This window comes from Bos indicus x Bos taurus, chromosome 20 (assembly GCF_003369695.1).
Source record: "Bos indicus x Bos taurus breed Angus x Brahman F1 hybrid chromosome 20, Bos_hybrid_MaternalHap_v2.0, whole genome shotgun sequence".
Taxonomy (NCBI): Eukaryota; Metazoa; Chordata; class Mammalia; order Artiodactyla; family Bovidae; genus Bos; species Bos indicus x Bos taurus.
In genome coordinates this window covers 5,686,758-5,699,536 of record NC_040095.1, presented here as the reverse complement: position 1 = coordinate 5,699,536, position 12,779 = coordinate 5,686,758, and the positions used below count along the sequence as shown (strand labels likewise).

Below are 12,779 nucleotides of genomic sequence, written 5' to 3'. Positions count from 1 at the left end.
TTTTGGTTCCACTTGTTTTACTTCATATGAAAAGAATGCTAGATTTCTAATTTATATTCACTCAAAACCTTAATATAGTTTTATTTATTCTGGCATCTAGTATTACTGCTAAAAGTCTAAAAAGCTTATAATTTTAGTAATTAAAAAAAATTTGAATGAGGCTTGAAACTTCTAATCCAACTCTGAGACTATAAAGAAATACTATGTTGTAAAAAAAAAAACAAAACAGGTAATTAACATGCAATACAGTATTATTAACTCAAGTAAAAATTTTACTGAAATTTCACAAAATTTTATACTAGTGTCAATTATCTGTTTTCGTAACTTATTCAAGATTCCATATTGTATTAAGCTGCACTGAGCAGCTTCAACTACCTACAACAAATTCTGGTGAATTCTCTTTTCATATTTATTCTATTACAAGCATTTTCTATTTCCTTGTTATGGCTTCTTAGATACATCCATCATTTAAAAGTAGACATTTAATTTCCAAATATATGGGTTTTTTTAAGTATCTTTGATATTAATTTCTCATTTAAATGATTTATTCTCTGCAACTTCTCTCTGTGTTTTTTCAGTCCTTTAACTTTATTGAGGCTTTCAATGCTTAAGTCAAAGATCTTTCTTGGTAAATGTCACACTGCACTTGAAAATTTGTGGGCTATTTTCAAATATCTTTTGATATGGATTTATGACATAATTCCACAGTGATAAGAGAACAGACTCGGTATCATTTCAATACTTTTAGACTGAGATTTTTGCACCTTGTTTTATGCCCCTGGATATGTTCAAGTGTCTCCTGGTCTATAGTCTATGGGAACCTGAGTAGAATTTGTATCCTATACTGGAAATTGTATAAATCTTAATTATGTTGAACTGGTTCCTAGTGCTTTTCAGGTCTATTATATCCTTCTACTTTTCTGTCTATTCATTCTACTAATTTTTGAGAGTTTGACATTCAAATTAAAACTAAAAATCTTAATTTATCTACTTAAAAATTGTAATATATAGTTGAACTGTATGTAATTTTGTTCTGTATTTTCCAAGTTCTGTATTTCCACATGTAAATGTGTTATCATATTTTTATAATTTAAAAAATAAAAAAGAAAGAAGAAAAAATAGAATATGACACAAATAAAAAACAGAAATGGGGATCACCCAGAAAGACTTTTGTTCCCCAGAGCCCCCGAGTTCTGCTTATTTTCAGTAACAACTACACAGTGACTCTTGTTACATGCAGTTCAGGGAAAGAGCACAGCTCTGAGGTCTGTATTAGTCGGCCAGGACAACAGACTGAGTGGCTTAAAACAACAGAAATATGCAGTCCTCGTGGTTCTGAAGGTTGGAAGTCCGAGATCAAGGATGGGTTGACGGGGTCTGGGCCGCGGGGGAGAACCTGCCGCTTCCCCGCTCTGCATCCTGGACATGTGCAGGCAGTCTCTGTGTCTCAGTTTCTAGCTGCATGGCTCCCATCCTCTGCCTTCACAAGGTGCTCACCTCGTGCGTGTGTTTCTGTGTCTGAACTCCTCCTTTTTGGACACTATTCACATGGGATTAGGGGCCACCTTGCTTGAACTTGGTTATCTTGCTAATGACCGTTTTCCCAAATAAGATCACAATCTGAGATGCTAAGGGGCTCTAGCATATAATACATCATTTTTTTTGGTGGGGACACATTTCAATCCACAGCAGAGTCAACCAGACACGGGTAAGTTTTCTGCAGTGGGATCCTGTGCTCTAGGGTCTTAAGAGGATACACGTGTGTGTTTTACTGCAATTTAATGTAAAGCACTGTTCTTTTCCTACTGCCAGAGTACCTTAGAATTCCCCAAACACCTGGATTCTTTCTCAAATGAACTTTCTAGCCATGCTGTGCAGTAGCGATCAGCAGCACAACTTCAAAATTGAAGAAAGTGAGGCTCAGAGAGGTGAAGTGACCTGCCCAGAGCTGGTGGGCAGAGAGCAATGAGACTGGGATTCAAATCCAGGTCTGTTTGACTCCCAGCCCAGGACTCTGGATGCCACAATGAAAGCTCCTTCATTTTCCCTTTCAAGAGCTCACTGGTCTGACTTGTGTTGTTTTTTCTTTGTTAATTAGTGGGAAAATTTGCATGGAGGGGAATAAATTGCTGGCATAGAGAAATACATCCTCCTAATCAAGTGTGTTTGTTTAAAGCTGCGGGAAAAAGAGCTGGCCTGTGGAGATGCGGTGGATGCTGAAATCATGCAGGAGGGCAGGACCAGAGGCCTCCAAACCAGATGGCGGATGGCTGCAAGGAGGATGGAGGGTGGCAAGGGCGGGCACAAACAGAGTCCCGGCCAGGGTGCTGAGGCTGGGCACCCGCACAGCAGGGAGCGTGCAAACCCAGCACTGACCCTTCTGAGCCTGTTTCTTCACCTATGAAATGAAAGAAGACGAAGAATACCGACCACATATTCTACTGAATGTATAAAAAGATTACAAAGTAAGGAATGCAATAGAGGAATAGTCAAGGAGCTCTGAACGCCCAGAGGAGGGGCTCATCCAGCCACAGCAAGTCTGTACCACGAGGCTGATGAGACTGACCTGAAAACAGGAAGAGATGAAGATGATGAGAAGGGCAGAGAGGGTATGTACCTCCCTCCATAAGTGCAGGGGGCAAGGTCTTTCTTTTCTCCCAAAACTCAGTGAACGCCTACCTTGAGCCCTCATCCTGTTGGGCCAGCAGGAGCTGGTGCCTCAGCCCTGTGAGAAGTCTGGTCCTGTGACCTGAGGCGTCTCTTGGAGATGCAATGTGCCTGTTTCGGCCACCTGTTCAGTCTACTCCGGAGCCGCAGATGGACCCCGACAGTCTCCTGGGTGACTGACCACTCTCCCAGACATGCAGTTCCCCTTCCTCTCCTGGGCCTTGGCGCCCTTGCGGGAGGGGCCCCCTGGTGAGCAGTGTGCAGGCCCCTCCTCCGTCTGAAATCCCCAACCTCTCTGCTTCATCCCCTGCTGCCTTCAGGAAGAGAATCTTTCCTGGAATGAGATAGATTTTCTGTATATTTCTTCAAGACACTTGATGTGTACCTAGGAACGGTCTCCCCTCCGTGGTATGGATTTTGGAAACAAGTGCAAGAAGGTCAGGAAAGCGCTTTCTGTTTTCCTTGCTGCCTCATCTTTCTTCCACGAAAGGAGCACAAAGACAATTATCAATCTCAGTCGGGCGTGGTGAGGAGGATGGAGGAAGGCGAAAAAGTGAAACAGTCTCCATCATAGTGCCCCAGCTCACAGGGCATATGAGACAGTGTGTGTGCTGTGAAGCACCAGTTCAGTGAGACGGAGAGTGCATGGTGGGGGCGGGGGCATGGTCCATGGAAGACATGAGGGGGTGGGAGCAGCCGGGGGTCAGACTGTGATGGGCTTTTGATGTCAAGGTCAGGGACCTACACTCAGATTCTGGCAAAGGAAGGGGCCGACTCGAGCCACTTTGAAAATGGAATGGTCAGAACTTAGCAGCCAATCCAATGTTCATTGATGTAAAGGGGAACATCAAAAGCGGCACCTGGGTCTAGAAAGCAGAGCAGCAGGTGGAGTCATCACCCCACTTAAAGGACATGGGACATAAAGCATCTTTGGGGGAAATATGATGAAGGCTCTAAAGGACATTTTGACCTTGAAGTGTCTACAAGGATATTCAGTTATCAAGGACCAGAAAGAAAGAATATACATGGAGTGAGTCTCAATAGAGAGATCTAGACTAGAAACAGACATTTAAAAGTTATTGGCATAGAGCTGATTTTTTTCACCCATCCATTCAGCCATCCATCCAGGATACCACCGACAAGTAATTTGATGACAAAAATAGATTGTAGTCATTCTGTGACACAGGGATGCGCAGAACTAGTGTGTGTGGGAAGGTAGGGACTGCTGTGGAGAATCCTATCCAGTTTGGAGAGATCACAGAACAATCGGCACCTGAACTGAGCCCTGAGGTGTGGACTGGAAAGAGCTTGATGGATGAGAGGGCTTGGGGCCTGGGGGGCTTCTTTGAGAGAGTTCACCTGAGGACAGAGCTGGAGTCACAAGCCTGACCCCAAAGGAGTGCCTGGCCTTTGTCACAACCAATCCTAAATACGGCGTGGTACCCAAATGGAAAATAGATTTCCTGTGTGTACTGGTCATGGTAATTCTTTTTACTGTAACAAATAGACCCCCAAATCTTGGAAGTTCTCTTTCATTCATATAAGAGCCCAGTGTAGGCAGACGGCTGTCCACCTGGGGACTCAGGGATCCGGGCTCCTCCCACCTTGCATCTCCATCATCCCCCCAGGAGTCCTCAGCTTCACCACATCACAGAGCAGGGAGGAGAGGGAAGGAAGAGAGATTAGAGAAGCTGCGTCACCTGCCTGCAAGTACCATCCTAGAAGGAACACACATCACTTCCACCTTCCACTCACGTTCGAATGCTGAAAATTAGTCTAATCAGGCTTGGAAATGAGGGGCTGGGAAAGAGAGTCCCTTACCAATCGAGGCCATCCTGGTGACAACTCCAGGCTATGGAAGGAAGTCACGGGGTTTTCAGTAGAACCAGTGATCCCTGTCACTCTCAGCTTCAAAATGAGAGAGAGGGGGACGTGGGGAACTGTTGTAAGGAAAGATAATATGGCTGCGGCAGGGCTCAGTAAGAAAGTTGATGTGACAGAGTCATTGTCTGCTGCGGGTGCAGATAAGAACAGTTATGGTGTGTGGCCAGTTACTTCCAACCCCAGCGTCATAGCTCTTCCTCAAATTTGCCCTTTAGTGCAGTTGCATGGATTCATGTTGGGGTCCCAGGTAGAGTGTGAAGGAGGTAAAGGCGCTGTCAGTAGAAGAACGAGTCCTTTGGTTAAACTCTGGAGGGCACAGGAAGCGCAAGCCATCCTAGGTGGGCCCCGAGAGCAGAGTGAAATGCGAAGGGAAGAGGACGACTTTCCTCACACCACCAGAGCCTGGGGAACCGTCAACTGCACGGCCCTAGCACATCAGTGGCCTCGTCCCTCAGTTTTAAAAGCTGGGGACATCCATGGAGCTCAGTGGAGAACAGAGTCAGTAGGTTCACACCTGTTCTCCAGCACATGTGGGAGTCCCCCTGGGCTGGGGAGAGTGGTCTTCACAAGGGGGCAGAAGGTCCCATAAGCAGTTGGGAGCAAGTGTCTATGACATTTAAGGTGCTATTGTTTTTTTGGTTTTTTTTTTAATTTAATTTTATTTTTTAACTTTACAATATTGTATTGGTTTTGCCATGTATCGAAATGAATCCATCACAGGTAAGGGTGCTATTGTTATTAAAACCTTGTCACTACTCTGAATGTAGGTGGTGAGACCTGAGAAACTCAGCTTAAATATAACACAATACACTGTGCTAAGTCGCTTCATTCATGTCCGACTCTGTGCAACCCCATGGACTGTAGCCCGCCAGGCTCCTCTGTCCATGGAGTTCTCCAGGCAAGAATGCTGGAGTGGGTTGCCATTTCCTGCTCCAACACAATACACTGATTCCATCCAAAATGTTAGCCTAACAAAGTAAGTGGCTTTATATACGTCTTTTGGAGAAGGAAATGGCAACCCACTCCAGTATTCTTGCCTGGAGAACTCCATGGACAGAGGAGCCTGGCGGTATACTGTCCATGGGGTCACACAGAGTCAGACACAACTGAGCAGCTAACACATATACATCTTTACAATGAAACACAAAGCAAGATGATATATCCTAAAATACCAAGTTAATTACTCAAAACATCTCTCTAGTGATGTCAGAAATTCTAAATGTCAAAAAAAGTCACATATCTGAAACGACTTTGTATGTATATAAGAGATGAAAGAGTGAGTAAATATGTTGTAAATAATAGAGTCATCTTTCTCACTATCAGAGAAAGAAGCTACAATCAAGCAAAGAGAGGATGGTACAATACACCCTTTGGTTTTGCATTGAAATCAGAGGTATCAAAATAAATGTATATTTGATTTTGATAGAGATAGAGAGATAGATAGATGATAGATAATAGAAGGTAGATAGATAGAGATATGGGGGAGAGAGAGAGAGGTGTCTGTGCATACATGGACTGCTATACATCCATCATATCCCAACTGTCCATGAAGAGGACAGTGAGAAGCAAGGAGACTTCTCTAGCAAATGAGGGTGGGTGGGAGGTAACTGACTTTTGCTATGGACACTTCACAGCCACTGCCTTGTTTTAAGCCACAGCAACCCTATGAGGGGGAGGGGTTGTTGATAAGTAATTCCAATTTACAAGTGAGGAACCTGAGTCTGAGAGAGACTTACTCAAGATACAGCAGCCACAATTTGTTGAGTGCCTGCTATAGGTAGAACTTTACATATTTCATTGCATTTTTTGCAAAATGAGGCAGATAAAAATTATTATCCCCGTTTTAGAGATGGGAAGCTGCAGCTTAGAGCGAGAAGAAGGGAACCAACAAATGCCACGGAGCCAAGAGGAGCAGAATTTGAATGCCATGCTCCTTCTGAGCTCCTCTGAGCTGTCTTGCCCTCTGCCGCACACCCCACCCCACACCGGACCCAAACCCAGCACAGCACTCACGAGGGCCCTCAAACTGAAGCATAAATTACAGCACCAGTCCACACCTCCAGACACCACTCCCTTGAAGGAGACAGAGAGGCAGAGAAAAGACAAGGACAGATCCAGATGAGAAGGGGCAGGTGTCCGAGAGGGGTGTGGCCATCTCTCCAGGCAACTTGGACTCGTGATCTCTGGGGCTGGGTTCTCTGAAACACATCATTTCTGACAAAAGAGCAGAGTCAGATGAACACCCCGCCGTGCCAGACTGCTTCTCATGGCCTTGATGTTGCCATGGAAACCAACCCTTTTCCCTCAGTGGTTCAGGCGTGTTGTTTTTCTAAAGAGACTGTGTTGTGTGCTTGTTGAGTTAGGGACTGAGGATTTCTTTCTCTTCCTCCACAAGAGACCCCCTGGGATTAGAGCACATTGTAGGGGTGGAGATGGGGGAATAAAGTGATTGACAGCAGTTCCAACAAGTGGTCTTTCAATTTGCCAGAAAAATGTACCTTTCCCTCATATCTTCAGACCTGATTGATGGCTGGGATTACCCCAGGCGCCATCCCTGCCTCTCCCCGAAGTGCAGCAACTGTACCATCATTTCTCTCCCTCCCGTCCCCCATCCTGAACCACGAGCCCCAGGGCAGTGGCAGCAGCTTCCTGTGCCTGTTTAACCTTGGGGTCTGGCACTGGCAGCGGGGAGAACTCCCAGCCCTGGGCTGTCTCCCCTTAGCACATTGGCAACGCAGTTCCCAGAGCCTGGGGGGATGACTCTGGGGTGTCTTCTCTGCACCTTCTGATTTCTCCCTGTCAAAATGCAATGGATCAAGGCTGAGGTCGAAGTCGAGCTCCTCCAAGAGCCCCACTGCCACGCTCTCCCTCCTGAGAATGTCCGCCCCAGTTCCCCTTCCTGTGCCCATGTGGAATGTGTGTCTGCCCTTCCCACAGACTGTGAGTGTCTTGAGAGGGGTCCCCACTGCTAGTGAGCAGATTCAAAAGTGCAGAAGCCACAAACAGAGCTTGTTCTATGAACCAAAGAGCTATCTTTACCATTTTCTGGCTTAACCCTTTGTCAGCCAGCAGAGCCCTGCAAGATCCCATTCTCCAAAACCCAGAGGAGCTTCCCCCAACCAAACCCCACTTGATTAAACTCTCCTAGAACTAATCTCCCACTCTTTGGGTATTTGTGGGAGGAGTTAAGCATCCTCCTTTTTTTTTCTGATGAGGAAATTCTGACTCTGCCAGGAATTGCACATAGCCCCAGGGCCTCTCTTCAAACCAGAAATTTCTGCCATGTCTCCAGTCCCTGACATGTGCCCTTCCTTCAGTCACACACTCACAGAGCCTGCTCGTTCCAGAGAAAAGATAGCTTTGGTTTATTTTTTTGAGGCAATGGAGTGGCAAATCCATTTATGACAGAATGTTTGAACATGTGTTCATTTAGTCTTTAGCTGACTCTGTGTAATTGAGAAAAATAGTGGGTGTTTACACACTGGCCGTATGGATGAGGCTGCCTCTGCAAGAGGGAGGCCAGCAAAACAGCCCTGCCTGCCCAGATCCCTGGGCCCTGAAACCGCAGTCTAAAGGCTTTGTGGGTGCAGGCGGGGTTGTCTAAGGCCTGCTCGTGCTCAGCAGCCTGTGCAGCCCCGAAGGGCAGGGCTCAGGTGGCCCCTCCTCCTTCCCGCCAGCCACGCGTGCACGGCCACCACCCCGGTGCAGCACTGAGCCTGGAGCCTCAGCCTCCAGCTCTGTCCCCAGTTAATCCTGCCCTCTCCCCCAGTGGCCTGCATCCGAGTCTGAGAGGAGTTCTGAACACACACTAGAAACTCCCAAAGTGCAGAGAGGAGCTGGTAGAATGGCACCATTGTTGGGACACTGGTATTCAACGTGTGGGTTGGAATTGGCTGCCTCCTAACGGCAGGCCTCCTTTGTAGATGAGGCACTGCTCTGAGCTTCTATTCCTTCATCTCAAAGTGGGGGTGATGATCATATGAAGACAGTGATGTTGAGGATGGGGGTACCCAACTCATGAGACTGGAGGAAGAGTTACAGGAACCAGGACGCCCAGAGCACTTAACACTTGGCCTGGAGCAGTAGTTTAGTGTCAGTCGCTCAGTCGTGTCCCACTCTTTGTGACCCACCGGACTGTAGCCCACCAGGCTCCTCTGTCCATGGATTCTCCAGGCAAGAATGGAGTGGGTTGCCACGTCCTTCTCCAAGGGATCTTCCCGACCCAGGGACTGAACCCAGGTATCGAACCCATTTCTCCTGCATCGCAGGCAGATTCTTTACCATTTGAACTGCGGGGAAGCTCTAATGGTATGTGGCATGTAGCAAGGGGCTGTTAAATGTTTACTATCCTTAACACTCACTGCTGATGCTGATTCGGGTAAAGGATAAGCTAGTTCACTTTTATAAATGTGACTTGACTTTCTGAGGCATGAACCTTGACAGTGTTGCTCTGGGTCTTATAAAAGCAGTCGAAGGGGATAAAGTAGTCACACACACACCTGAGTTTGAATCTCAGCTCATCTGCTAGAGTCCCAGGCATCTCTCCATCCTCCTGAGCCTCAGTGTCTTAATCTGTCAAATGGGTACCAATAATTTCTACCTGCCTAGGTTATAATAAGCTTTAAGTGGGCTCATTATGAAAAGGGTCCACTCATCATCCATCAGCTTCCTCCTCAAACTGTTGGCAAATGGCCAGATGGCACTCTCAGACTCTTCTCATGCCAATGTCTATTTCCACATCTGACTCTGCCTTCAGACTTCAGGGGGTGAATACGTGTCATGTGGGGCTGGGTGCCCCATACCCAGCACAGCCTGGCCCTCTGCAGGTGCTCATCAGATGCTCACAGGATGAAGGATGTTGTGCTGCAAGACAACAGCCAGCTGCATCTGTTGGTCCTTGCCTCTGACCTCAGCATCATCACTGGCAGAGGATAGAGGTCCCTCAGTTCCACCCCCAGCCTAACAGGACACCGTGCCCGCTGCATCTTTCCCACCAGGTTCACTGAGCAGAAGATGAAGAAAAATGCAAAGGAAGGTCAAGACTCTCAGACACATCTATCTTTATTTGTTTCCTGTCAGAAAAGTTCAAGAATTACACCAAAAAATACTTCAGCCTCTGCTACCTACTGACAAAAATACACCACAAAATTATAAAGCGCTCAGCAGTTTCGCTAGGGACAATTTGTTATTCCACTTTAGATGACAAATGAATTTACAGGTGACTCGAGGTGACTGGAGGGTGGGGGCGGGGAGAGGAAAAGTCAAATGATAGCTTTTAGCAGAATAGTTTGAGCTATGCTAGTCTCGTTACCCAGCTGTTGTGCAGGATGATTTCAGCATCATAGCAAGCCACTAAAAAAATGCCCTTTAAACGGCCTGTTCAAGCTTCATGGGAAAACAGAATCACATCTCAAATAGCCAACTCTCCCAGCCAGTTCTGGCTCTGCTGGGCCCAGAGCCAACACCACACAGAGGGGTCTCCCCAAAACATTAGTGGGAGAGCTGTGTGGGACTGCCTGATGTGGGTGCAAGGCAATAGGTAGCCTGGGCAATGCCAGCTGTCGCCTCCTGATCAGAAGCTTCTAGAAGCAGATGGGAAAGTTTGGACTATGCCCCTGTCAACACAGTGAAGTGTGCACAAGACGGCCATGGTTCTCAGTTTCCCTTAGACAAAACGACTTAGCATTGCTGAGACCCAGTCGAAAGCCTCCCTGGCTGTCACCTGGTCACGACCCTTCCTGTTCTTCCTGGTCATTACCACTTTGGGAAACAACAAACCAACAAAAATGTTAAACTTGGGTGCTGTGCTTACAGCTCGGTCAAATGCCACCTGCCTGTCCATCCTCTGCTTTCTTCATCCTGCAGTCCCTCCTTCCTCCTCTTTCTACCCCTGCCATGCAGTCCCTCCTTCCTCCTCTTTCTACCCCTGCCATCTCCTAGACGTGGGCAGCACCCAGGTGTAGGGCTAGAAACTCAAGAGAAAGGCAAAGAAAGCCTGCCTGCTGTTGAGTGTTCACTTCTATCCTCTGCATCTCCAAACCATGCAGCCCAAGCCCCGCTCTGATGCCCATACAGACAAGTTTATCCTCACTCTGCAAAACACACATGGTTGAGGCTTCTCTCTTTGGGTTGTGCATGTCCCAGCCTTACAAATGCCAAACTCAGTCTTCTTTCTAACTTGACAGTTCCTAACTTTCAGTGTTCCTCCTCTGCAGACCAGAGGCCAAGCGAGCAGACTGCCTGCCTCACTCGCATTCTGCACCTTCCAAAGCCTACCCTGAAGCAACCATCTCCCCCAGTCTGAGCAGCCCGGAACGTCTGTGCTCTTCAACACCCTTCACCACACGCCAGATGCAGCCAGTCTACGACTTCCATGTTTGTTTTCTTTCTCTCCTTTCCTGTTTTTAAATTTTCCTAACAAATAATAAGCAGTGGCTTTGAAAATATCTTACATGGGAACAGTCAACACGAAACATGCCTTTGTACATGGGCCTGACTCAGGGACGAATCAACGATACCAAAGGACGAAAAGAAATACTGATTCAGACAACTCCAGCGCACGAGATTTTCGGTGAGCTCCCCCCACCCACCCCGGCCCCACCCCCGCCCCCTTTTCCCAGGAGTACAGTGTTGTCTTGTAACTGGAGCTCGGCTTAGCCAGCGGGGTTCTCCTCCCCACTCCCCATGCTGGCTGGCAGGGGCGGCCTCTAGTGGCCCTGGGTCTTGGGCGGCTTGGGCTCGTGGATGACGGCAGCCGCCGACAGCCACGGCCCGATGGCCCGGGCGGTGCTCTGCTTGGCCACGCTGTAGTGGCTGATGACTGTGTAGAAGCGGCTTCTGGAGCTGGGGTCCTGGGATGAGTAGTAAGCATCCAGGGAGGCCGGGATACAGCGCTTGTGCTGGGGAAGAGAGAGACAGTCAGGAAGAGCTCAGCAAACGCTTCCCACCTGCCCTGCAACGAGGCCATCCCATCTGGGGGCCCCGGCCATCCCCGGCTCACAGCCAGCCGGCAGGGGATGGCATCTGGCCCGGGCCTGGTACTCGTCAGACCTTCCTTCATGTCATCACCATCACCATCATCAAAGCTGCCACCTACAAGAAGACAGAAGAAACTAACCTGATGTTAGAATCGTTTCCAGAGGCGGAGAAGGGGTGAGAGAAATGGGTCAAGGAAATCAAAAGGTACGAGCTTCCAGTTATAAAATGAGTATGTCCTGGGGGTGTAACATACAGCATAGGGACACAGTTAATAATACTGTAGTGGATATTTTAAAGTTGCTAGGAGAGTCGGTCTTAAAAAGTCTTTATTGCAAGAAAAAAATTTGTGACTATGCAGAGTGATGGATGTTGACTTACAGTGGTGATTATTCTGCAGTATTTACAAATATTTAATCACTATGTTGAACTCTTGAAACTAATACAATGTTATATGTCAATTAAACCTCAATAAAAGGAGAAGAAATAAAGGAAGGGAAGGAGGGAGAGAGAAAGAAAGGAAGGAAGAAGAAGGAGGGAAGGAGGGAGGAAATTGATGCCAATACTAATTCAAGGTCAACACCCTCTGCTTACTAACTGCAGGGTCGCAGTGGACACTGTTGATAGGTCTTTGCCTGGCTGATTCACCCATCCCCTAACTGCTTCACTGGACCACTGCCTGTAGCCAGTTGCTGCCCATTTCTTTTCTTTGATTGGCTATTTATTACTGTGTCTTCTTATATCAAAGCCTTGGTTCCTAACAACATATAATTATATATTTGCATTATCCTACAATATCAATCAAATGGTCCCAAAATAACAGCAATATGATGAGTAACAGACTACTGAACGGACTATATCATTTCTCTGCAGCTCTCTGTGTCCTTAGAATATATTCCACTGAGGGCATAGAGTCAATATAGTGTATTAAACAGTCATTTGGAGCAATTACTTTCTTGGCAAGTTTAGTCCTCAACTTGATATACAGCTGGATTTTAACTTGGTTTTAATTTTAGGAAAAATTTTTTTTTAATTTAGTTTTTCCAAACATGTCAAACATTGACAGGCACCCAGGACAAATGCTTATCAAGACAAAGGCAGAGAAGCCTCGCTTCTCATCGTTCCTTCTGTTCCCTCCCTGCCCACCTGACTCAATGTATTTCTGTTATTGTTGTTGTTTTAATTTATCCTTCCAGAATTTCTCTCTGAAAATATAAGCAAACATCATTCACACTCCCTTTTCTCACTCAAAA

General features: G+C 46.9%; 1 protein-coding gene across 1 annotated transcript in view; it reads right to left on the bottom strand.

The window, feature by feature from the left end:
• Positions 1–9,594: 9,594 nt before the first annotated feature.
• Positions 9,595–12,779, bottom strand: part of NSG2 (neuronal vesicle trafficking associated 2) — a 71,604-nt gene continuing 68,419 nt past the window's right edge. Inside the window, exon 5 of the mRNA XM_027520112.1 lies at positions 9,595–11,450. Coding sequence (XP_027375913.1) covers positions 11,259–11,450 — 192 coding nt within the window. The 3' untranslated portion in view covers positions 9,595–11,258. The remainder of the gene's footprint in view (positions 11,451–12,779) is intronic.